At 52.7% G+C, this 26,215-nt stretch overlaps 1 protein-coding gene across 2 annotated transcripts in view; it reads right to left on the bottom strand.

The window, feature by feature from the left end:
• Window positions 1-26,215, bottom strand: part of PLXNA4 (plexin A4) — a 411,874-nt gene that overhangs the window by 52,921 nt on the left and 332,738 nt on the right. For both annotated transcript variants that reach the window (XM_036328657.1, XM_036328658.1), the window contains exons 10-15: window positions 19,026-19,226; window positions 13,314-13,410; window positions 12,809-12,999; window positions 10,360-10,511; window positions 6,336-6,453; window positions 902-1,038 (exon numbers count right to left, since the gene is read on the bottom strand). In XM_036328657.1, the coding sequence (XP_036184550.1) occupies window positions 902-1,038; window positions 6,336-6,453; window positions 10,360-10,511; window positions 12,809-12,999; window positions 13,314-13,410; window positions 19,026-19,226 (896 nt within the window). The remainder of the gene's footprint in view (window positions 1-901; window positions 1,039-6,335; window positions 6,454-10,359; window positions 10,512-12,808; window positions 13,000-13,313; window positions 13,411-19,025; window positions 19,227-26,215) is intronic.

The raw sequence follows: 26,215 nt of genomic DNA, 5'->3' as shown, positions 1-26,215 counted from the left end.
TCCTTCACCCCTGATATCTGATCACCCCAGCCAGCCTTCAGCAAGAATCCTGTTATGTTGGTTTAGTCAGGATCACCCTACCCCTAATCTTTCCTCTTAGTAATTTTCCGCCTGCTGGCCCTCCCCCTGCTGTTGGGTGTAAATGCCCAGCTGTCTCTGCTGTGTGGGGAGCTGAGCCCCATCTCTCTCCTCTGTTGCGACAGCTTCACACCTGCTGCAACAGCCCTCCGTGAACTGGCTTCACCAGGCCAACAAGTGTCACAATGCGCTTTTCGTTAACATCACTCATCAAGGCCTGGCCAGGCCTGGCCGGGTCTGTCAGGGCCCTGAGCATAGCTCTGTCCTGGGAAAACCTCTCTCTGCAGAACCTCTCCCCTGCAGGGGGCCGGCCCCCTGCCACATCTCATAGAGTCCTTCACTAGACACACCTTCCGCCTCCCTGTCCCCCAGGCTGCTGGCTCATGAAAGGCAGGCCCTTCTGGGACTGGATGGTGGCACCAGGGGAGAGAAAGCTGGCTGCCTTTGGAGACACAGTGGAGCGAGCTGGGGTAGCTGCCCCTGCCAGCTCTCAGCAGTCCCCACTGGTTCTGCCGCAGCCCGTGAGAAGCTAGCCCCAGGGAAGGGACTCGAGATTCCAAATCGTGTCCTGTGGAACCCCAGGGTTCTGCCAGGGGGCGGTATGGGGCACCAAGGTGAAATGGTGGGCAACAGCACAGGGGCCTATCCAGGGGTAGGGTGGCTGGCAGGTCTCCAGACTGAGCCAAACATCCACAGCCAGGCGTGCCCAGAAAGCCCTGTCCCGAAGGGAGCGCCACTTTCCAGGGAGGTGGCGGCCGTGCCAGAGTTTAGCCTGAGGAAGCCTGCTGCCCGCTGCGCACCCCACAGTCTGCCCTGTGCTCACCTGTGGAAGAGGCACGGCTGCTTCCCGAACAGCACCACCACGTTGCTGCCCGCGTTCAGGTTGGTGCCCGTGATGGTCACCTGGGTGCCTCCGGACCTGGGCCCCTGGCTGGGCTTCAGGTCTGAGAGAGTCAGCGTCTGTGTAGGAGAGGATCTGGCCTGAGACACAACTGGGATGGGCTGCGGAGGCTCTGCATAGGCCTGAGGCAGCTCCCACACCTGGGCCACCTTCTGGAATCCGTACAGGGTGGCCTCCCAGAGATCCTGCACAGTTTCTTTACACTTGTGTGGATAGGCAACGTCTGGCCCCTGGAGTTTGCATCTCTATATTAATAATAGTAATACTATCAATAATAGCTGCTATGTACTGATTTTTTTAAGTGGCAGGCTTGATAGTTTCATATCTATAAATAATTAAATATATTAAATACATATAAATAATTTGATCATTCAATCAATGCTACAAGATGTGTATTATTACCCATTTCACAGAAGAGATTCAGAGATGTTAGGGACAGTTTCCAAGGTCCCACAGCTGAAAGGTGGCACAACTGAGACCTGTCTGATGATTCCAGAGCTCCAGTTCTCCACCCCCGCTCCAGTCTCCAAGCTCATTTGCTTTCAGAAGGTGATCTGTCCCTTCCACAGACCTCTCAGACTCAGCCCAAAGCGCCCAGGGCCTGAGCAATGGGATCTGAGGGCCCCAGGGAAAGGAGGGGTGTGGGGGAGGGGTGGGGGGGGGCAAAGACTGGTCAGTGATTGAGTCCAATTGGCAAGGGGGCTGGTGGCTGAGGATTTGGAGTTGCAGTATGTTCATTAGCATTTTAATGGAAAAACTTTCTTCAGTCCCAGGTGAGAAGCCTGTATCTGCATTTAAATGAAGATTTCCTTCTCCCTGGGCCCCCACTCCCTGCCCTCTCAAAGAATTCTGCACCAAAACTTGAACCCACTCTGCTCCCTCGGAAGAGATGGCAGGCGGCCTCCACACAGACAGGCCTGGATCCATAACCAGAGAAGAGAAGCCTACAGCTCCGGGCCTGGAACGTGATGCCCAAGTCAAAGCTCAGGTCACACACGCAGGGGTGCACGCTGACCGCTGCACTCCATGTCCGACCCAGCTCTCTGCTCACCAGTCCCTGCAGGTCCTGGGCCTGGCATCCCCATGGCACCTACCAAGCTCAGGAACGCTTTATTTTGCCTCTGCCACTGGCTCAGCCGGAGAGCTGGGCAGGGGGGCAGTGACATGTGGAAAGAGTGTTCCTTTCTCCGTTCTGCCTAGATCATGCTGTTTGGTTCAGGACAAGTCACTTACCCTCTCTGATCACAGTATCAGGGAGCTGGGTCAAACAATGGTTATCTCAAAGGTGCCTGATGTTTTCTGGTTCCATAACTCCGTGTCACCTCTCACAAATGGTTCCTTTGTCCCCATTGTCTGTAACAGGAGGTCCCACTGACTGTGACTGTGTGTGTGTGTGTGTGTGTGCGCGCGCGCGCGTGCTCACTCAGCGGCTGCAAGGCAAGGAGGGTTGGTGGATGCTTAGAGATATAATCAAAACCAGGGAAGTTAGGATAGATGGGATGAAGGGAGAAGAACAGGCTCCCTGGCAGTCTGTGGGTGGGGCGGGGGGTGTGGGGGGGGACTTGGAAGGGGTAGAAGTGAGTAACCCTGCTGGCTTTTGCAGGAAGGTGGGAGCAGGGAGAGAAAAGCATAGAGATGCAGATGCAGATAGATGCCTTGTGTTTTAAAGTTGTGAGAAGCTCTTACTCATTCAAGACAGGCTCCATAGACATTTCACCGGCAGATAGACTTGCACGGGAATCAGTCCTACCTTACTTGCCACCTCTTCACTGGGCTTCCAAGTGGGAGGTCAGGGGAAGGGAAAAGCACTCCTTCCAGGGAGATCTCTAGAGACTGAACCTGTGACAAAGCTGCATGTGTCACCAAGTCTGGCCTGATTTGTGGAGGGAAACTGAGGGAGACCCGAACCTGACCCCTGCCTTGGCCTTGGGAAGGGGCCTCCTGGCAGAATCCAGTCTCCAGAGGAGCTACGGGCTTCCTGTGGGGCCCAGGCTGTTCCACCTACAAGATGCCCTGTGGTGCCAGAGAGCATGAGGGCCATTCTGTCCCTTCCTAACTTCCTGGTGGGATTCATGGGCCCTCTGCCCCTCGTTCCCTCTCTGAACCCCAGAAGCTCTGTGGGGAAGCCCCAACTATTGGGCCCTTAAATACAAGGTGGGGTCTGGGGAGGAGACAGGTCCCTACACCATTCCTCCTCCTTGAAAGTCTTCCCCAGGGTACATGTAGCGCAGGGCAGTTCTTCAGAGACGCCCCTCAATAGAAAAGCGACACAAATGTTCAAGTCCCAGGGACCCAGTGGGCCAATGCGTTTACCTGCTGGCAGCAACTCTCCTCCCTCCTGACCGGCCTTCCTGCTCACCTCTCCTCTCCTCATCACCCCTCCTCTCCCTGTCCCTCTGCTCCCACCTTCTGGGGCATTTCCTTGTCATCCCTTATCCCAGGGACAGCCTCCCACTACTCAGGAGCCACACAGAAAACTGTTCTGCCTTATGCAGATGCTGCCTTTCCACGGGCTCTTTCCTCAGAGCCTCATCTTAATATCCGTCATCCAGCCGCATCCTGCTCCAGGTAGGAGCCATCATGCAGGCAAGACTGACCCTCCCTGGGAGCAGAAGGGGCTCTGGAGTATCCACCGCAGAGATGTTATGAGAATAGAGCCCGGAAGCAGATATGAGCAGGCACATGGCAGCTACTCAATAAACACTACGCCTAGGCCAGGGGTCCTCAGCCCAGCTGCAGCGAGTCTCCTGGGCAGCTGTGTGCCCAGCTGCAGGGTGTGATTTAACTTGGGGGCTCCAGAGCCTTTTGCTTAAAGTACCTCGGCAGCTGGCAAAGAAATCGACAGCCTGGGCTTCATCTGCAAAGACTGTCTGAGCTGCGAGAGGGGCAGGGCCCCAGCGGGCAACACTGAGGCCAGTGCAGGTGGACGCCAGGTCCCAGGGAGCAGGGCACCCGCCCAGGAGAGGGATGAGGACTGGGTCATGAGCAGGAGGAATGGGAGGCTGTGGCTTAGAGCCATGCAGGGGAGGAGACAGAGAAGGCAAGGGGGTCCAGCCACACGAAGCCTGGAGCAGTTAGTGTTGGCTGGCCAGGCGGCCCGACCAAGGGACAGTGAGAGGCAGTGGGCACCTGGGCGCTTCATGAGGCGGGGCTGACGTACTGAAAACGGTACTCCGCCAGGGTGGGTGGAGTAGAAGGGGTTCAGACAGAGGCAAGGACTTAAGGAGGCCCTTGTGGTGGTGTGTGGAACAGGGAAGTGAGACTCCTGGACATGGTGATGGAGCGGAAGGAGAGGAAGTGGGTCACAGTCCACATTGTGGGCCTGGGTGACAGGCCTCAGGCAGAAACGGGCAAGTGGGGGTGACACCCTCTCTGAGGAGCTGATGCCTGGGTGGGCCATGGGAGGCGATGGCAGGACGTTCAGGGCAGTGGCCTTTGAGTGGTCACAGAGGTGGAGGCCTGGCTGGAGACAGGGCAGGGGCAGCCAAGGCCCAAAGGGCGCAGCTGCTTAGTGAGGTAGTGTTGGTCCTGGCACCGTGAACCTCATCACTCCAGGGGACCGCGGGGCGAGAACTGTGCGGGGCAGCCGAGCCAGTCCAGTGCTTGCGATGGCCGTGCAGCAGCGGCCTCCCTGCACCACACTGCCAGCTCACTTAAGAGCCAGACCTCACGCCCAATGCTGGGGTGCCGGGCCATACCCCCCAATACCTGCTGAGGTTGTCTCTGCCTCCCTGTCTCAATCTCTCTCCCTTTCATTATTTCAACTCTGATGGAATAGCACATATTTCCATATATCATATATATATATATAATATGCAACATATGTGTATACTTTCTATATGAACATATGTATATTTATCACTTGTCTCAAAGTGTGTTGGTTTTAACTTGAAATTCCCTCAAATCCTTTCAGAAGGCGGGGTTCAAACCTGAAACAAATGGGTGAAACTGCACCCCCACTAGATCACTACATGCGTGTACTTCTCCCTGTGTGCTTAGTGACAGCCGGCTGTTCACAGGGCAGCTGGTTTTTAGAGCAGAGTGGGGGGAGCACAGAGCAGGGCCCAGTCCTCCGAGGCGGCCCCCTCCCGTTCGTATGTACACACACGTCCTCCGTCTCAGCTCATCCACAGGCTGTGGGACTCCCCAGGAGGGGCTGTGTGAGAGTTGGTTCACCACAGACCAGGGCCACCAAATTATTATCATTATAAAATTCAATCAACTAAGCAAGCATCTCTCAAATAAATACCTTGTGAGAGGTATTGTACAGGGTGATAAACAGTTGTCAGTTGAATGGAGAAAGAAGAAGAGGAGGAAGGTAGATGAAGGAGAAAGAAGGACAGGGAGGAAGGAAGGAAGGAAGGAAGGAAGGAAGGAAGGAAGGAGGAAGGAGGGAGGGAGGGAGGGAGGGAGGGAGGGAGGGAGGGAGGAAGGATGGAAGAACACTGGGCCCCCATGACAAATTCCAGGCCCTTTAATGCTCAGACATAAAATCCATCCCTCAGGTTTCCAGCTTCCCAAAGCAGCTCCGCACCATGAGGACATTATACCCTCACAGCTGCCATTAACCCGAGCGGTTAACTGGGTGGTCAAACAGGTTGGAAAGTGATGGGGCATGTGTGGCAGGAGCTGTGCTCAGGTCTCCAGCATCCCTGTCATCACAGAACCCCTCACCCAGGACGGCCAGGCGCTGGCCAGGCAGCCATGCAGGGCCAGGGAGGGTCCAGGCTGGAGGGAGGGGAGGGCTGGGTGAAGGCTAGAGGAGGGAGAGGAGGGAGGGTAAGGGATGTGGGAGTGGGAAAGGTAATGGTGTGGGCAGAGGAAGGCAGAGCGGGGTGTAGGTGAGATGTGGGAGAACGAGGTGGGTGCAGGAAGTCACGGGACAGGAATGTGAGTGGGGAAGCTAGGACGGGTGAGGATGGTGGGATGGAAGTGCCGGGTGCCAGTGTACAGGGCAGGGCAGTGGAGCCCCGGCAGCAAATGCAGAAATCATAAAGGAATTGATACTGGAAGTGGTACATCTACTTTATGTCATTTTCACAACTGTACCTTGGGGTAGATGCTATTGTTATTCTGTTTTAGAAATGAAGACGTCCAGGCACAGAAAGGTTAAGCAACCTGCCCAGGTTCACTCAGTAAGTGGCAGGGACAGTGCTCAAATCCCAGGAGTCCTGATGCAGGACCACACTCTCACCTTCCATTGTCACACTGCCCCTCAGCAGGGGATTCTGGGGTGGGGCCAGAGCATCTTCCCTGGTGCTGCCTGGGTTTGCCCACAGAGGTCTAGGCAGGCCAGTGATCATGGTAATGAGGTCTGTGGCCTGTGCTTGGTCAGACACTGGTGGCCAGGACTCACCATGAAGTAGTAGAGCTGAGAGGACCGGGCCATGAACTCGGGCCGACACACGGCCACACAGATTTCCACGAAGCCGGCGTGCTGGCTGGGCTTGGCCTCCCCCATCTCACACACGATCCTGCAGGGAGGAGAGGACAGACCCCCTGAGTCACAGGACAGTCACAGGACTCCCAGCCGTGACCCCTGGCCCCATTCTCTGCAGTAGGATCTCAGGGATGGGCAGGGGAGGAGGTGAAAGACACCCCAGGTTCCTTCCTGCAGGGGCTCCTGCTGGGTCCTCAGGGAATGAGGAAACATGAACTTCAGGGGTCCCCTGGAGGCCCTCTGTAAAGTGGGGAGCCTAGGGGAGGGTTCTGACTCAACACTTAGCTCCTAATTCATGAATTATCCACTGAGTTATGAATTACTGTGAATTTTAGCCAAGTGGCTTAGTGGATAGAGCTGGCAGGACCAGAGAGGTACAGTGACTTAGCCAAGGACCCACAGCAAGCCAGACAGGAGCCAGGGAGTAGACCTAAGGTTTTCAGGTCCTTGTAGGAACTCATAGCCTGCCTCACCAAGGGCTTTCTGCTCCCAGCCCCAGCCGGGGGCTTCGCAGGCCAACAGACATGCATGTTGCGGCTGGGGGGAGTCATACATTTTTCCCTTTTTATAAATTTTTATTGTTTTAATTGTAAAATTTGTTCATACCCTTTGAGAATTTTGAGCATGAGATAGTACAGAAGTGTGGCAATAAAAAAGTAGTGTCCCTTTTTTCATTCCTAACCTCTCTACAAGTTTGGTATGTATAGTCTCCCAAGCCTTTTACTAGATGTGTGTGTGTGTGTGTGTGTGTGTGTATATATAAAATTTCCATTTTACAAATGAGAAAACTGAGGCACAGCAAAGTTAGTCAACTTGTCCAACTATATATATTTGTACATATATACACACACACATACACACGTATGTATGTATATTTATGTTTGATATATGCACACACATAAACCAAAATGTTATATATACACACACAGCTATATACAAATATATATATGTATGTATGTGTGTGTATATATATATATATATATATATATATAATGAAACATATACATGATTTAAAAAATAAAAGTGAGACCTAATTATCCACTGTTCTAACCTGTCTTTTGACTCAACAATACAGCATGGACTTCGTTCATGTCACTGTTCACACAACTCTGCCCTGGACAGCTTCACAGTGTTTTACACTGTGACTGTACCATCATCAATTTCCCTGCTTACTAGTGAAGGTGCCCGTGTTTTCATACATGCATGTGTGTTTCATACATGCGTGTGTGTTTTAATCTTGCACAGGCTTTCCTTTGACTTGTCTGAAGCCCTCTCTTCATTTTGCGAATGGATTGGCCTTCTGTAGGAACTGCTGAGCTGGGAGCATTAACTTTTGTCTGTAATAAGTTTTACATTCTCTTCTCCCCGTTGGTCACCTCTGCTTTAATTTTGTTTATGGTGTCTTTTGCCACCCAAAAGCCTAAAGTTTAAACGTGGCTATGTGGTTCATTGCTTGTTCTTTCACTTGATAGCTCCTGGGTTCTGTGCTTCTTTTAGAAAGAACTTCTGGGTGAGAGTCCAGCAAAAATATACGCCCTTCTGTGAAGGTAACATGATCAATACATGTTCAGTGTCAAAAATAGAAAGTACATAAAAGCACTTGCCATACATACACCCACCCCCCAACTGCCTCACCCAGGAATATTCACTGGCCACATGTCTGTGTACATGTTTCCAAATTGATTTTCTTTCATAAAATTAATTAGGAACTCTGCATTCTGCTTGGTAACCTGTGTTCTCCCTTAATAGACCTTGAGTGTACTCCTGATCATGATTCTCCCGCAGTATCAGACTTAATGGCTCTGTAGTTGACTGTCTTATGCATATAAAAGAGTTTATTGAGTTGATTAATTTCCTATTGTCAAACACACAAATGCCTCTAAATTTTTACTATTATAAATAAGGCTAAAATAAGCATTCATGCAAATAAATATTTGTGCATTCTGGTTATGAAGGGAAAGGTCCAGAAGTAATATGGCCAGGCTAAAGACTTTTGACTCACATTTCCAAACTGCTTTTCAGAAAGTTCATCCCAATCTACCCTCCTGACAAGAACGTAGGAATATGCTATTTGTCACGCCTCTCATCTGCTCTGGGCATTGGCTTTCAAACACTGTTCCTTGTTGTTTTAATTTGCATTTCATTGATTACTACCAATGTTAAACATTTTTATATGACTTTTGGATGCTCTTTGCTCATTTTTGTGATATTTGCCTTTTATTTGTCAAACCTCTTTTATTTTTATTTATAAAATCATCTCTTACCTGTAATAGGGTATAAACATATACCCAGTCTATCATTCACATTTTTATTCTGCTTACAATGGTTTTTGAGGCACAAGCTTTAAGTTTTATTACTCAAATCTTCTTATCTTTCCCTTTATAATTTTTCTTTTGCAGTTATACTTAGAACAGCTTTCTTTTCTTGAAATTAGATAAATTCTCACCTGTGTTTTCTTGTAATTCTTTCACAGTTTCATTTTTACACTTAACTTTTTAATCTGTCTGGAATTTATTTTAGATTATAAAGTGAAGTAAAGATCTGATTTTTTTTTTTCAGGGAGTTAACCAGCACCACTTACTGAATGATCTTTCCTTTCCTTGCAGATTTGAAATGTCACTTTTATTACATACTACATATTTATACATCAGGATTATTTTTCTGGGTGTTTATCTGATTCCACTGATCTAACTAGTACCATAATACTTCAATAGTGTGGCTTTAATATATTAAAAAAAAAATTTAAATCCTCACCCGAGGATATTTTTTCCATTGATTTTTAGAGAGAGTGGAAAGAAGGGAGGGAGGGAGGGAGGGAGGGAGAGAGAGAGAGAGAGAGAGAGAGAGAGAGAGAGAGAGAGAGAGAGAGAGAAACACCCACATGAGAGAGACACATTGATTTGATCTGAAGGCTGACATTCTAACCACTGAGCAAACCAACCAGGGCTTTTATAATATTTTTAATGTCAGGTTCCAGGAAGGGCATTTCAGAGTTCCCCAAATCTCACTACATGGTAGCAGCCAATTTTGTCCTAGCAAGAACTCAGAAAGTTGAAAGAACCACAAAATGATCTTCAGATAAATAAATGATGATGGACCAGGTAGGTGAGTGCTACCAAGTATGAAACCTTCAATGATCTGATGTACTCTGAGCACCTTAGGAAGACCAGATGGAACTCAGGAGGAACTGAGGGTGGTGGTACTGATGGTTCCAGAACCACTGAATCTGGGCAGGACCCAGTAAGCAGAACCACAAAGGGCACTGACCTAGCTCAGAGAGGCCTCGCAAAGAGTCAGCAACTTACGTCCATGGGACAGGTGGCAAGGTTTCACTCTGGAGGGGCAGCAAAGATGGCATAAATAGATTCTATTGTGCTGGCAAGATTTCATGGTTGGGTTTGCTGGGCTGGAAAATTGTGTGTAGTTATTTACAAGGCAATATGTGACTTGCAAACCTCCTCCACCAGGTAGTTAGAGGCCAGCTAGGTTATTGAATGACCCTCTCAGTGGACCAGCAGATTTTGCAAAGAGAAACTAACTACCCAAAGTACCCACAGGCCTGCCAGGGAGTGAGGAGTTTCATTTCCGTCTCCATACCGGGTAGCACAAGATTCCCGGTATGGACATGCATGGGGAGTTAGGGAATTGGGATAAGCAATTGAACTCATACTTCTCTTGCAGATTTTAACTTTGCTCTATCTCATTCCTACTCACCCCCACAGCCCAAGGAGGTAACCATCACTTCTCTCCCAGCCTTTCCCCATCTCTACACTTCCCCCAATATAGCAGCTGGCTGGTCCAGGTGTGGGAGTCCCGCCCCAGCACCCTAGAATGTCAAGGGCATTCTCCTTTTACCTCCATAAGCTTTAAGACTCCTTCTTTTGGGCTTATCTTCCCTCCCCTCCAGTATCTGTCTGTGTCTCAGGTCACGTCCACTTACTGTTCGGCAGGGATGTAGCCATCCACCAAGGGGCTGCACTCCACACCGGCCACCTTGACGTAGGAGGCAATGTCCCGGAATTCCAGGCCCAGGTTCTCTCCTCGGATGGTGACCTTGGTGCCCCCTTCCCGGGGGCCCGTCACTGGGATTATCTGGAGAGAGGAAGCATCGTGATTTGGCAGGCACCAAGAGGAAGCCATCACCCCCTTGCTGATGGGCCAAGGAATGGCTCTTCCCACCTCTGCCCGATTCCTGAGCTATGTCCAAGTGCCCCAGGGTATCCGGATCTGGCACTGCCAGTGGGCAGGAGCTCTGGCAGAGCAGTCTAGGTTTGGGTGTGGTTTCAGGAGCAGTGATCAAGGACCCTCATTCATTTTCCTACCTCATAGAAGGGGGAGCGGAACGTGATCCGCAACGTTACTGGGTAATTCATTGAAAATGGGGATTAAAGCATTTGGGCATTTGCTTGTGTTGGTTGCACTCTCAAGCTACATGAGTCACCCTCCTGCGAACCCGCAGCCTTCCACACTATGGGAACTAAGACCCTTCTCTAAGGTCACTTTCCATAACCAGATATTCTCTCTTTCCTAATCCTTCTCTTGTCCCCTCCCCTCCCCCCAAATGAAATTTTAAGGCACCTTCTTTGTGTTCCTTTCATGGTAACATTTGTGCCTGATTCCCATCTTTCCATCCCCCACCCACTTCCTCTTCAGAGCCGGAGCCTCTGAGAGCAGGGACAGTGTCTCCCTTCCCCTGGGGACTTTGCAGTAGCAGCATCGTTTCTTGGGTGTAATTGTACTGCAAACTCCAACTCCCAAGCGTCTTCCTGGAGTTACCAGAGCACTTGTCACAACCCCTTTACCTTCACTGTTTGACTTGGTTTCTAAGGGATATTTAATTAGACTTTCGCCTCTTACACTGGCCAAAATGTCCAGCTTTCCCTCCAAAGATGTCACCTTTGGTGTTAAAACCCATAATTGGAATGTTAAGTTCCAGCAACCAAGGGCCTGCTTTGAGGGAGGGGCTCCATCCAGTTCACACAGTCTAGCTGTGGCCTCCCTCAGTAGAAACCTTTGTGGCAGAGACATCTGTGCCAGCCTTTCTTGGCATTTGATAGAAGAGGAAGGCGCATTTCCCATCCCTGGGGCCTCGGAACATCAGCGCCTGGATCCTGGCCAATGTCAAGGGGATCACAATGGAAAGAAAGAGCTCAGATAGGCCACTTCTTAGTAGGTCCTGCTCTCTCCCCCTTTGAGGGCCCCAAGTGGGGGCTCCATCTGGGGGGACAGTGAAAGGTGGGAAAGGGAAAGGGTAACTAGGCTGGGGAGCCCCAGGGTGGCAGCGTTGCCAGGGGGAGCTGTTCACCTACAAAAGTCAAGATACTTCCTGCTTCTTACACATGCAGGCGTGCATGTCTGTGAATGAGAGTGCACGTGATTGTGAGGGTTTGCACATGTGTGTTCTCCTTGCATTGGAAACAAAGGCTCTTTGGAGATGGAGACCCATCTCCGTGTGAGGAGGTGGGCAGATACAGGGAAGGCAGGAAAAGGGAGTCCCTCTGCTTCCCAAATGCCTGCTCAGCCAGTCCTCACAGTGCAGCTGGCACCTGGCAGCAGCTGCATGGCCTTCCAGCCTCGGCTTGTCATCCTGAGAAAGCAGTTTGATCTCTGGCCCAGCCCTTGGTTCCCTGGGTTCTGGGAGGGTCGATGCCAGGATGGAGCCAGTGAATAGCCTCCATCTCAGGAACATTTGCCATCTCCTCTCTGCAATTTTCTTGGTCTCAGGCCAAGAAGAAAGCCAGTCCCACCATTTTTGCCAGACACGCTGTTAGTCACACCTGCCAAGGTGGTTTCTTGTTAAGGGCTCTGGGTGGGGGCAAAGAGGGGTGGCTGGAATCTGGAGCGGGGAGGTGAAGACACAGGGCGACCTAAATGAACCCCAGGGGCAGTGACTCCCTGGGCTTAGCCATGGACAGCGATGATTTTAATGATGATGATGAACAGGAATGATGAGGAGGAAGATGGGAATATCCCTGTAGCTTGGGCATAGATTCGCTCATACCATCCTTATAACTCCACTATGAGATAGATGGTCAACCAGACCCATTGCACAGGTGAGCCAGCTGAGGCACAGAGACAGTGATGAATTAGCCTTGAGCTACCCAGCAATGAGCCTACAGAGCCAAGACTCAAACCCTTGACCCCCTCCCACACAGCCTCTGTCATGGATTCACTGCTTGGTGAGCCTGCTGCTGATGGAGTGTCATGGCTTTGTCACCAAGAGAGACTCTTAGAGACAAAGGGAAGGTGGTGAGGACTTCGAGTTCTTTCTGACACAGCTTCCATGGAGACTCCAACTGGACAGTGGAGCCCCTCTCTGCTCTCGCCTTCCCTTGGCCAGGCATGGCCTCAGGCCCAGCCCCAGGCAGGACCCCTGGTCAGCGGCTTACCTCCGTGATTCGGGGGTTCGTGCACTTGCTGTTGGGGCCCGCCAGCTCCAGCCACTGGCTCTCGTGGATGGGGCAGTGCTGCCGCAGGGTGCACTGGCCCTGGAGCTGGCACCAGCCGCACTCGAAGTCAGGGTCCGCCTTGAGGCACAGGCCGCAGCTCTCGCGCATGGCTCCGCACTTATAGAGGTGAACTGCAGGCAAAGGGCCAGAGTGGGCTGGGGTCGGGCTGGGAGGGTTGGGGAGTGTGGCAAGGAGTGCAGCCCCTCCCTTTGGTGATGGTTCTGGACTGGGAAGGCCAGTCTCCCTCCAGCCAGCCCTGCTCACTCCTCCTCTCCCAGGGGCCACCTGCCCACACTGGGCCCATGCCCAACAAGTCATAGAGCAGTGGGGATGGTGGAGAGGCTGTGGAGGCGGGCTCAGGCCAGAGGATGGGGGACGAATGACACCTGCCCACGAGTGCAGAGTAGCTCTCCCCTTCACCCGCCACCCAGGCCACCTTGCACACCTCTGTTCTGAGCGGGGTTGTCGATGTTGAAGTGCCCGTTCCACACGACCGTCAGCTCCACGGGCAGGTTGTTGATCTCCATCCCTTCGTAGGAATACTGCAAGCAGGTTGGGGAGGAAAGAAGAGAGCCGAGTCACAGGTTTCTAGAGGGGCTGGATGTTCAGCCTGGGGCCCCGAGGAGCACACGGGGCTAGAAACTGGTCCTGATTGTGTGTGTGTGTGTGTAGCACACGCGTACAGGCATGCACATCTGTGGGTGGGCAGGGTGGGGAAGCACATATCAGGGGACAGGGTGCAGGGCTTAGGAAGCCAGGGCAGGGGAGGGCCAGGCTGGGTGGGATACCCATTTGGAATGCAGGTCCACGGAGCAGCTTTGAGCGAGCTACTCATCCACCTTCCGCGGAGGCCTGTCCATCCTCTGGCCTTCCCCCAGGAAGTTTAACAGAGTCCCAGCCTTTGGGACTGTGGTGCTAAGAGGTGGGAGGAGTGCAGGGAGAGGTGCTGCCAGGGATGGAGGGTGGAGGGGCAGTCCCCGGGCGTGCCAGCCCCCACCTGCCTTCTGAGAGCAGACACTTCTCAGTCCCCAGAGGGGAGGCTGCGGAACTCAGAGCCTGCCCAGCAGCATTTCCAACCCTCCCTGGTGTTTCTCATCACCACACAGGCTGCCTCCACGGGGGCGGGATGGGGGCAGGGAGCTGAGCAAGTTTCTGTGCAGGAGGAGCTGAGGTCTGGTGATTTGTTGGAAGGCCTGGTCCAGGGGACTTGTTTGACAGGCTCTTTTTAAAAATATATATATATATTTTTTATTGATTTCAGAAAGGAAGGGAGAAGGAGAGAGAGAGAGACACACACATCAATGATGAGAATCATTGATTGGATGCCTCCTGCATGCCCCCTACTGAGGATTGAGCCCGAAACCCGGGCATATGCCCTGACTGGAATGGAACCTGGGACCTCCAGTCTGTAGGCTGACGCTCTACCCACTGAGCCAAACCAGCTAGGGCGACAGGCTCTTTTAACTTAGAGTTAAAGTTTGGCTCTCTGGGCCATGGGGGTGTGGATGGTTATGACAGGCAGCCACCGCTCCCTCACGGAGCCAGCACAGCACCTTCACCAGCGAGGGGGCCACAGAACCTGTGGACACACCAGCTGGGGAGCCTGTCACCTGAGCCTCTGCTTCTGTAGGCAATTTGTAGAGGCTTCTAAAGAAGTTAGGCTCCTAACCTGAGAAATCACCCCAAATTCCTGAGTTCCAGAATGTGCTCCAATGTGAATGTGCCCAGCTGTCCTCATGCAGCAACATACAGCCTTCTCCAGGGTCTACCCGACGCTCCGAAATTTCTCACTAACTCCCTGGTGAGTATGCCCAGCCAGGAGCCACGGTCAGTGTTTCCTCACAGAGATGGTGGTTCACACCATCCACCCTCTCACAGCACCTCCCTGTGACCGAGGACACCTGGGCCGGGACCAGGGTCAGGGCTCAAGCCGGAGAACAAAGCCAAGCTCCCTGGCCCTGCAGAAACAACAGTGGGTTTTTTTGATCAGCTCAGAATTCAGCTGCTGACTCATAAGCTCTTTGCCACACAGCTCAGTCATCAACTCCCCAGAGGTTTGTCTTTTGCGTCTGGGTCAGGCTGGGTGCTGAGTTTTCCCACAAAAGCTCTTCTACTCGGCTGGAGGTTCTCCTGCCCCACCTTCATCAGAATCATCTAGGGGCCACGGAAGGCAGGTCCCAGGGCCCCACCCAGACCTGTTGAAGGAGGCTGAGGAGATGGGAGAACTTTGGATAAGCAACTCTAGTGTTCCTGCTGGTGGAGAGATGTGGAGGGGGACAGAGGGAGAAACTCCCTTCCGGACCTCCCTTCCCATTTCCCCCCCTAGTCAAGCTCCACGTCCCATCCTTCCCATCTCCCTCCTCCGTGGCCCTATGGGGGAGTGTGGTTAGGGCGGCCCAGGCTGTGGGCTAGAGGGCTCTGGCTCGGCCAGGCTCTGCCCAGGACTCAAAGAGGGAGTAACAGCTCATGGCCAGGGGCATGTTGGACAGAACCTCAGGCCCCTCTCAGGAAGGACCTGAAGTCCCTCACAGAACAAGGCAGGAAATTCTGCATCAGCCATGTGTGTGTCTGTGTTTACAACTGTGTCCATGTGGGAGAAGAGGTCAGCGCACAGAACTGTACCATCTGCCTGTTCATACACGTGTGCACACACACATAGGTGCATTGCCATGATGTGGCTCTGCAGTGACCAGCTGTGGGCAAATGATCTACATCCCAGTGTCCCCATTTGTACAGTGGGGCACAGTGGGACTACAAACAGTGTCTACCTCACAGCAACGCTATCCAGGGCCCAGAGCACAGGGCTGTCGAGTGGAATGAGCACTCTCAAGTATTACTGAGTATAGTATTTACACAATGTTAGGGATGCTGTGCAAAATACATTTGTGTTCCCTGTGTTTGTGTTTATGTGGAGTAATAATAGCAGCTGTTTATTGAGTGTTTATGCACCAGACACTTGGTACATATGGAGGTGTATGCATACGAGGATGCTTGTATGTTCAGATGTACTTGTGTGTACACCCACATTTTTTTCCCAAAGAAAACTGAAAATAAAAAAGACTGTAATGATCAAATATGCTGGGTGTTACTTTCTCTTTCTCTCCCCAGTTCCTGGGATCTTGATTATGAAATATTATAGAAATCACGAACCCTCCAACACTCCCTGGGTCTCTAGGGAAGCCACTCTCCTTCCTAGACACACTCTCTCCCCCAGGACCTGCACCCCACCGGGAGAGGGAGGCGGGCAGACAGCTGGGGAAGCCCAGACCACTGGCTCCCATCCTCTCTGCTCCCCACCTCTGTGCACTTAGCATTTATATAGCTCTCTGCAATCAGTGGGCAGTTCATCTGCACAAAGCTCAGAGCCGAGAGAAGAATATTTCAGGCTCCCAAGGGCCAAGAGGTTAAGTGTCGCAATCAAGTCTGGCTCCGCCAGTGGATGACCTTGATTGTGACCTTGGGAAAGTGTGAACTTCGTTTCTCTACCTCCTGAAGCAAAAAGGAAACCTCTGTGCAATTTGGACATGCTTTCCTCCAACCATTCTCTGGTTCTGAGTTCTGAGGTATTTTGCTGAAAAGCCAACAGCAAATCTGAACAACCTAAGGAGGCCATGCATCTGTGTCCAGGACCCCAGAGGGCCCAGCAGACCAACTCCCAGCTGTGTTTCAGGAGGCAGCAAGGGCACAACACCTCCCCATCGGCCTCACCACCCCTGTTTAGCATGTGGTAAGCTGGGGCACCAAGAGAACACAGGAGGCCACTGTGGGTTTGTGGAATCTGGGCTGGGGCCTAGGACCTCGGCCAGCTCTGCAGCCAGCCCGCTGCCACTGTGGCCCACTTACTCCAGAATGCCCCGTGTCCTCCCTCCAACTCTGTCTGTGAGCAGCCCTGTCCTCCCTGGGGCCCCCTGAGGGCTGCAGTGATTGGCCCAGGGCCTGTCCCCAAATAGTGGGCTGGAAGCAACCTGCCTGCCCACCCAGCCCAGCATCACGCCCATGCCAAGCTTTCCTGTGTCTCTTTTCCCTTTCTGCTCTCTGAGACCTCTCTGTCACCTACCTCTCTGTCATCACAGACCAGGGGGTTCTCTGTTAGAACCTCTCCCATCCTCTCCCATCCAGAGAGCTCACTGAGGCAATGAAACATGACTTTCTCACAACCCTCTCTGATGCAGACCAGTCTCTGCCCAGGGGGTAACACCAAGGCTGGGGTATAAAGTGTTCCGTTGCTAATTTTAACTCAAACTTTGGTCAGGGGGTGTGCTAGGAGCCCAGCACTGCCATTCCTTATCACATTGGTACTGCCCACGGGGCCTGGGCCACTGCCCTAAGGAGACCCAGCCCCTATCTGTCAGGGCCGCTGGGCTTCCCTTAGGGACCTTGTTCCCAGGAGGCTCTGGTTTCACCCCCACATTCAGGGAGTTCCCTGGGACCCCCAGAGGGCTCATTCACGGAGTCAGGCCTTAGCTGGGGAAATGCTGAGGTTAATCTGAGCATAATCGGCTTCCAGTTCTGGCAGAGCCGCTGGGAAACGTGCTAGTCCCCCAGGATGGACGGGGTTTTGACCCAGGGGCTTCTGGGACCAACTCAGGATGTCATCTGGGTTACGCTGGCCTATTGAACCGAGTTAGCAGAAGCTCGGGGGCCCAGCCTTGTGACATCTGGGGAACTGAAGACTCATCAGAGGCCGTAGACTCTGCCCTCCTGCCTGGCACCTCTGAGGCCTGGATCTCTGGGGCAGCTTCCCCGGGGCAAGAGGTGGTTTTCTTCGTGGTCCAAAATCCCCAGCTGCCTTCTGCTGAGTCAGATGTGGGGCTCAGGCTCTCTCCCCCCAGGGACTTGCTTATTTGGGGGAGAACCACTTGAGCCAAACCCTTGGGGCTAGTCTGCTTGGCCTCAGGATTCAGGAGGAAACAGGAGGTGTCTAATATCCCCTTTGCTTGCAGGTTTAATCTGGGGCACTGCAGAAATCTGAAAGCCAGGCCGGCCGCCAGGGGAGCTGTGGTCTGGGGTTTCCGAGGTTGGGTAATCAGTGGTCAGTTCAGTCCTGTAACGCTAAGCCACCTTGGGCAAGCATGCGGGCCTCTCTGAGGGCCACTGGCCCTAAATGGCTTCCTGTAGGGAGAGTGGAGTGCTCCCCCAAAATGCTTTGCTGCGCATCACATTTCCAATCACACTCCCCACGGAAGCGATGAGGAGGATGCATGCAGGCCGTGTGACACAGGAGGAGATCCCGAATCCAAGCCTGGCCAGCCACTCACTAGCTGTAGCTGTATGATATCCATGTCACTTACCCTCTAGGTGGGGAGGGGGTGGGGGTGGGGGTTACTCCAAGGCACACGGAGCTGCAGCCCCTTCTAAGGGCTGCCTGTGCATTTACTCTTGCAGTTATTAGGTTTAATTCTTAAAGAGGGTCCCCCAATTGTATAACTCTCAGCCCCACAAGCCTAGACCTGCCCCTGCTTCTGGGCTTCCAGTTGCTCTTTTGTACAGTGAAAATGTCACAAGTTTCCAAGTGTAATCCTTGTCTCTGAGCTTCTGGGTGCAGAGCCCTGATGGGAAGGCCCCGCCGGGGAGGAGGTGATGGCAGGAGTGATGCTTGGAGAGGGTTCAGTGTGTGGTGCTGAGGAATCAGGAGGTGGCTGAGCGTGGACCTGGTGTGGATTTCCTCAGGGGGTAGGGTTTGTGCGGACCGGAGCAACACACCCTCCAGCAGCCCCTGTGGGTGCGTGTCTGTCTCAGAAGCCTCCTGTGCTGGGACACAGCCTCAGTGCCTGTGTGAAGGCAGTGGGGCCTTTGTGGCTCACACGTGGCACTTGGCTCAGCCCTGTCAGGAAGGCGGGGCCCAGGGTCCCCAGAGCTCCTCCATGGACATGCCAGTCGCTACCCATGAACAGTGCTCAGCAGCCCCATGGCTGGTCCAAATCGCCTCACCTCAGCCCCTGTCTTGGGCAGAGCACACTTCTGGCCACACAGGGCCACAGCTCTGGCAGGCACTGGTGACCTGGAGCCCAGTCCTCGCTGGGTGGTGGGCAGGGTGGGGAGAAGCTGAACAGTTTGGGGGGTATCTGGGGAAGCCCTGCAGAGCTGAGCGGATCTGGCTCTGGATGAGACAAGGATGGGGGAGGAGGGTGGAGCCGCGGGCAGGGCTGGCACTCACAGAGGTGTTCTGGCACTGCACGCTGGAGCTGTTGAAGCGCAGGGCGGGCACCCTCTGCTCGCTGCCCTGGATGTTGAGGACACACTCGTACCCGCGCTGCCCGGACTGCGGCTGCGGCAGGTTCTTGGCCTTCAGCGTGATGGGCTTGATCACCTCCACGGGCACCAGGATCTTGTCCACTCGCAGGAGCTGGGGGCAGTCCTGGGGACAGAGAGCACGGCTCAGGCGGGAGCAGGAAGCCAAAGGTGCCAAAGGCTCCTATCTGGAGCCTCTCCAGACCTAACCCGCATGTTCGCCCCATTCCTCCCTCCCACAAACATACCCAGAACGGTCCTGGGCACAAGTGCCCACCCCAGCCTCTGCAGGAGAAAAGGGGACTGAGAGATCCCGGTCCAGGAGCCACCATCTCGAGGCCACTTCTCCCTGAGGCTATCCCTGCCCTCCAGGTTCCATTTAAATGCCCTCCAGACTCTGACACCCCTGGAGGCCTCCTCGGGCACCCCTCCTATCCAGCAGACCCAATGCGGCTGGCTGGGTGTCCCTTTGCACGTTAGGCTGCCGAACCCTTGCTCAGTCTCAGGCTACCAAGGACCACGTGGGCAGATCAGAGTGAGGCAACACCCTGGCTGCGGCTCTGGAATGGGAGCCTGGGCCAGAGCAGGAGGGTCCGGCAGAGCCTTCCATTCATGGGCTGAGCCAGGCATCTGGGATGTCCTGGAATGGGCCCCAAGACCCTTTAAATCCAGAACCTTCAGACATAACTCTGGGGTGCCCTGAACCCAGGGAAACACCCCTCAGAGCAGATACACGCTGACCAGATGCCAGCAATGGGCATGCTCAGCCTGGAGCCAAGCTGGCCCCGAGGACCTTTGGGGATGGAGGCAGTGGATCGCTGGCCCGTGTCCCAGGGGCAGTCAGCTCTGCCCAGGGAGGGCTCGGAGAGAATGGGGTCCAGAAAGCAAATGTGATGCTCGGCCCAGCTGAGAGGCGGAGGCTGGCTTGTTTCTGGGTTCTCAGAGCTGGGGGGGAAGAAGTCAGTATTCCTGGCTGCATGGTATGGGCAAGAGTGAGGGTTTCTGTAAACACCAGCAAGGCTGGGCTCCCTGTGTCAGGCAAGTCTACCATTCCCTGATTCCTATTTCTGTGGCACTTTTGGGGCAAGTTGGCCATCAAAAGCGTGGCACACACATCTCAGCAGAGGCTGCTGGCCCCCACCCGGGCACCTTCCCCAGCAGAGAGGCAGAGGAGGCTGTGGGGGAGGGCAGGCGGGAGGCCATCAGGCAACTTGGCAGCTGTCCTTCCTGGGTCTGAAAGCACAGGTGAGCCCCTCTGTCACTGAAAGTCGGGGTGAGAAGACCTCAGGGCCTGCTGAGTGTCCGACGAGCTATGGAACCCTAAGCAGAGCCCATCCCAACTCTGAGACTCGATTTCCCTATCTGTCGACTGGAGGGAACCCAAGGACCCATTCAGCTCTAGCCAGTCCTGATGCCATGATTGGAGTGGTCTCAGCAGTCCTTCCCGATCACCCTGCAGCCTGGCTTCAGGGGACTGAGGCCCAGGGCCGTTAAACCGATTCCCCTCCCTGCCTCCAGGCTGCCCTCACCTTTATCCTTGAAGAGCAGCTAGGAGAGGGGCAGACCCAGCAATCATTCCTGGGTGTGCGCCCCAAAGAGCTGAGAGCGGGGACTCTAACGGCAACCCCATGCTCAGAGCAGCATTATCCACAATAGCCAAAGGGGGGAGCAGCCCACCTGCCCATCAGTGGATGAGTGGGTGAACAAAATGTGATGTCTAATATGATGGAATATTATTTCACCTTAAAAAGGAAGGGACTTTTAACACACGCTACAACATGGCTGAATCTTGAAAACATTATGCTAAGTGAAACAAGTCAGTCACAGTAGCACAAATACTACACAATTCCACCCATGTGAGCTCCCTAGAGTTCTTAAATTCACAGACACAGAAAGTAGCATGGTGGGTTCTGGGGCATGGGGAAATGGAGAGTTCTTGTTTAATAGGTAGAGTTCAGTTGGGGAAGGAGAACAAGTTCTGGAGATGGATGGTGAATAACAATGTGAATGCGCCTAATGGCACTAAACTGCACCCTTCAAATTGGCTGAGATGGTAAATTTGTCATGTACATTTTACCACAATTAAAGAGAAGCAGCAGGGAGACAGGCATTGGGGTGAGGGGGACGGGCTGAACCAGCACCAGGCCCTGAGGCTTTGGAGTGAATGGGTCCCAGAGACTTTGAGGCCCACATGCGGAGAGAGTCTTAGTAGCTCCATCCTGTGCCCCTGTCTCAACTGCCATCACCACCCGTCCCCCAGCCAGAGGAGAGCAAGTTTGTGAAAAGGATGACGCTCAGGACTGAAACAGGGCTTGTTGGAGAATCAGGAGGGACAATCTCTTGAGCTGAGGGTCCAGGCCAGTCCTGACTCCCCTCTTCACTCTACTCCTAGGCAGCCCTCCTCCCCTAGAGCATGTGCGAGCCTGACCTTCCTCTTGCTCCATCCACATCTGCATGGGGGAGTCTTTGGCTGCATCTGGAGTCGAGCAGGAGTGCTGGACTCGCACCTCCATGTCCCACAGCTAAATGTTGCTGCTCGTGAACGGTGTACTGAGGTTGTCTAGACCCTGACAGTCTTCAGAACCAACCTAATGGATCTCTCTACTTTGCAAAGGAGAAACCGAGGCAGGGAGAGGAAAAATAATGGCTCAGTGTCAGCAGATGTGCTGGCAGCTAACAAACTCAGATGCCAATCCACCCATCTTTCCTTCCCTTAATGAAAGAGGTCAGTTCCTACCAGTGGGCGGGAGCACCTCAGGATGGGGTGGTGGGCCAGCAAGGATCTCCCTGAGACCAGCAGGACTGGGGAGCTTGGAGGTGGCCTGGAACCTTGCCTGGGGGCGCACTGATTCTAGTCCAGGAGACAGGATGAAGCAGTAGCTCTCTCCCCCTGTGAGACTCTCTCTGAGGCTTGTTATGAGTTCTCTAATGAGTCCTGATTGTCAGTGGCCCCATAAAGCCTTAGTTTGCATATAAAAAGGTTGGCAGCTCTGAGAGTAAGTTCATTAATAATAATTGGAGAGGCCCAGGGCTGGGCAGGGCCCATTTTCCTCTGGTGGCACTGCTGATTGACCCTGGAATCCCTCCTAATTGAAATGTAACATGGCAAGTTTTTCCTAGGCAACAGGCATGAAGGGACAGCTGCCCCTTCCACCCACTCCAGCTCCCTGATCCTGCCCTGCCTCATGCTGAGATCCCAGGACAGACCATCCCTAGGTCTAATGGGGGTTGGTTGGGGCTAGAGCTGGCTTGTCTTTGGAATTGATGGGGGTTGAGGTGACATGGAAGGGAAAGGTGACTTACAAATCACTTATTTCTCCTAGAAATTTCAGAGAAACCCATGTTTCCCCACGTCTCCTGTCTGAAGCCCACTGTCCGGGAGCTCAGGTCGGCCACCCCTTGTCCTCACCTTGGAGCTTCCTTAACTAGAAAGAGCTGAGTTGGGGAATCGTGTACCTTTGAGGACAAATCTGTCTCCCTCCTGCTATTGTCAGAGTCAATCATCGCTTGCCTTAACGAGCAAGGGGATTAACCACTCCTCTTCCAAAGGGCATTGGGGGAGTCCGTGAACTGCCATATATAAGTGGCTGGCACAGAGCAAGCGAGCAGTCAACAAGAATGTGTTCCTTCCTCATCTTTGCCTCTCAGTTCAGGCTGCACCTTGGCCCTCACCAACTCTTTTCCCACCGCATTTCCGAAGGTTCCATCTCCCCTGCTCCAGCCTGTGTGTTTCCCACACACACCCCATGCTCCTGCTACCCAGCTTATTCTGCCCTTCTTGGCTTCAGATCTGCAGTGGAGTGTGACCATTTCAACAGCTCCAAGGGCCCCAAACACAAGGGGGACAGGTAGGGAGGTCCCAGTTCTGTCCACTGCTCTCCTAACAGGAGATGACACCCTGAAGCTGCATGTTTTACATGCTCTGAGGCATACCTCCACCAGGCAACCATGTTTGGATTGCATGATTTTTATGGTCCCAGTTCTATTAATAACCCAATAGATGATCTAGGACAATCAGTTTTCCCATCTCTAAAATGGGGATAATGGTGCCTGCTGCACTAGCTCAAAGTGTGGTTTTCAAAATACTGACCAACTGAATGCATGCTGGAGGGGCTGGGGACTTGTGGGGCAGGAGGGCCTCCTGGAAGTGGCTATTTACCTACAAGGAGGGAAGTATTTTAATATTATAGTAACTGGTATATTGCAACTGGTACCATGATACAGGCAGATGCGGCTCTGGTAGACAGAGTATGATGTTGTTATGATTCCAGTGAACATGGTTAACATGCTACAAGGGGTATAAGGATTCAGTCCAGTGTGCATTCTGCCACCTCCATCCCCTGACACATATGTTCCCATGTGCCCTCTTGTTTCATAGCACAACACATATGATCCCCCCCCCACCCCCCCCACCCCCGTGTTCATGGTAAAGAAACTCAGGACATCAGTTACCTACTCCGTTCCCACAAGGACAGTGAACAAAAGCACTTACACCTGCTCATCTGACTTTCGTCCCAGATGATAATCCAGTCCCCACCTGGAATTCCTCAAACGTATGTCCCTTTTCTTTTCAAGAAAGATGTTTCTCTGAACTATCCTTTGAAAAGGCCAGCTCCCTCTCAGAGGGTGGGAAATACCTGCATTTAGCAAGATGATTTGGAGACAAAGGCATGCGTGAGAACCAGATTCCCTCAGAGGCTGTTTTGCCTGTGGCTACGTTCTGCAGTTGTAAGAATGGACTGGGGGTGGGGAGTGGCAGTGGCTTGAGGCACAAGGAAACCTTCAATGTCTTGGCTTGCAGGAGGCGGCTCTGGTGGGCTCCAGGTCACCTGCACAGCCCCGTGCATATTGCGGTCTCCACTGCTAACTGAGAAGGAACACCAAGCCAAAGTACGAAAGCAAAAAGGATGCTTCCCAGGCTACCATGTCCAGCATGTCAATGGCTGCTTTACACGAGGTCTCATTGCATATTTAAATAATTGAACAAGGACAGAAAGACTGCTGCTGAGCTGGGAGAGAAAAGGCTGCCTTCAGGGCTGGTGCTGCCTGTGGAGGGGTTGGCAGGCTATGGATTTACAGCCTCCGGTGTGGTTACAAGATAGGGGCTCTAATTCTCCTAGTTGTTGTTACAGCAGGATTGGGGACTGTGGTGCTGTGGGGGTGGGGAGAGCTGGGCTGGGGCAGCATCTAGGGGCAGCTAAGGAATAAGCAATTTGTAGGTCACCTTTCCCTTCCATGTCACCTCAACCCCCATCAATTCCAAAGACAAGCCAGTTCTAGCCCCAACCAACCCCCAAAATTTACACTTCTCAGACCCGTGATGCCCAATACCAAAATGTAACGCACCATATATTTTCTTGCTATTCCCCAAGTTCATAACGCCATTAGCATGATCTACGATGGGCCGGTTTATGGAGAAAGCAAAGTAATAATACAGAAAGGAAATACCCATAACCTTAATGGGGGAGGGGCAGACGAGATTGATGGAAAGTGCAATTGTCTGGAGAAATGGCAACCCAGTAATGGAATACCTGGAGCAGTGGCTATGCGAGGATTGGAAGCAAGTTCTTTAGCTGGGTCTGGCTGGGTTTTTCTCAAAAGAGGGTGAAGGGCATGGCAAAGTGGTTTTGTGCCTTTGGGTTGGGTCCCAGGAATGGCTCCTCTGCAAGGACTCCCCTGAGTCCTGCAGGGAGGTGAGTGCCTTTGACAGCCCTGAGCAAATGGGGCTCATCTCAGCACCAGGAGCGAGCCGTAGCCCAGGGGTTGGCATCGCTGCCTTGCCAGCTCTTCAGTCCTGGAGGGGACTGGCCCCTGGGTTCGGCAGATTTCATGATATCCGTTCTGGATAATGGATGTCCTCTCAGGGGCAGCGGGGTGGTCAGGAAGGTTGGGAGAGCCTTTCAAGCACAGCTTTGGAAATCAAATAGAATTCATTTAGCCTCTTCTGATCATATAGCTGTTCTCTGGAGTAAACTCTGCTTGAACTTCAAGAAGAGAGGGACTACGGGAATCTCCTCTGAGCCCGGGCCCCGGGGGCCAGATGTGCTCTGACTTTCTGGCAAAGACCATCAAGCTACAGCTCACTCTGCTTTTCAGTTTAGGCGAGAAATAACAGTAAGCGAGTCCACTGAGGACACATTTTTATCAGTGAATTTGCTTTTCCGTGGATGCTCACCTTTGCTTTCTACAGATCACTGCTATTAAGTGTATGGGCCTGATGGGGTGCTCAGGTCAGCAGGTGGAGGGGCCTGGGAATGTCAAAGCCATTTGGGGACCAGTGACTCCTCCCATTAGGTCAGCGGTTCTCAACCTGTGGGTCGCGACCCCTTTGGTGGTCGAACGACCCTTTCACAGGGGTCACCTAAGACCATCCTGCATATCAGATATTTACATTATAATTCATAACAGTAGCAACACTACAGTTATGAAGTAGCAACGAAAATAATTTTATGGTTGGGTCACAACATGAGGAACTGTATTTAAAGGGCCAGAAGGTTGAGAACCACTGCATTAGGTAGAGGGGAGGGCAGGGTCTGGTCATGGCTGCCCGGTGAAAGGCCATTCCATGGGCAGCAAGGAGTTTCAGCAGATACTGGGAAACAGGACTGAGAGCAGGAAGACCCTCTCATCCTCCTCAGTTCTCCTTCGCCTTCCTCTCCCTCCTCTCTTTGGTGCCCAGGATCTGGCAGCTGATCTAAAGACCCAGGGTGGTTATCACAATGCCATCATTAGTTGAAACACAATCATTCCTTTTCACTGGAATACAGTTACTATAAAGGACATATGTTACTGGTCATTCTACTTCTAATCATTGTAATTATGCTAGAATACATGCCATTAATATAATAACAACAATGATTGACCAATTGTCTGTTCCAGACCCATAACTTCACCTGAATGCACTCTTTGTTCAGAAAATAATAAAGGTAATTCAACATCCCCGGTGACAGTCAACAAAGCCTGTGTTGGAACTGGAAGATGCACAGACAAAAGCCTTCTGGGAGTTCAGGATGGGGCTGGGTAGATGAAAAGGCACCTGGCAGCATCCCCGATGGCCAACAAAAGGACCCTGTCTGGATCCCCACACTCCAAACTTAAAAGGAAATGAACACCCAG

The sequence above is a fragment of the Myotis myotis genome, unplaced genomic scaffold, assembly GCF_014108235.1.
Source record: "Myotis myotis isolate mMyoMyo1 unplaced genomic scaffold, mMyoMyo1.p scaffold_m19_p_11, whole genome shotgun sequence".
Classification (NCBI taxonomy): Eukaryota; Metazoa; Chordata; class Mammalia; order Chiroptera; family Vespertilionidae; genus Myotis; species Myotis myotis.
The sequence above is the reverse complement of the archived record's forward strand: the minus strand, read 5'-3'. Positions and strand labels throughout refer to the sequence as shown.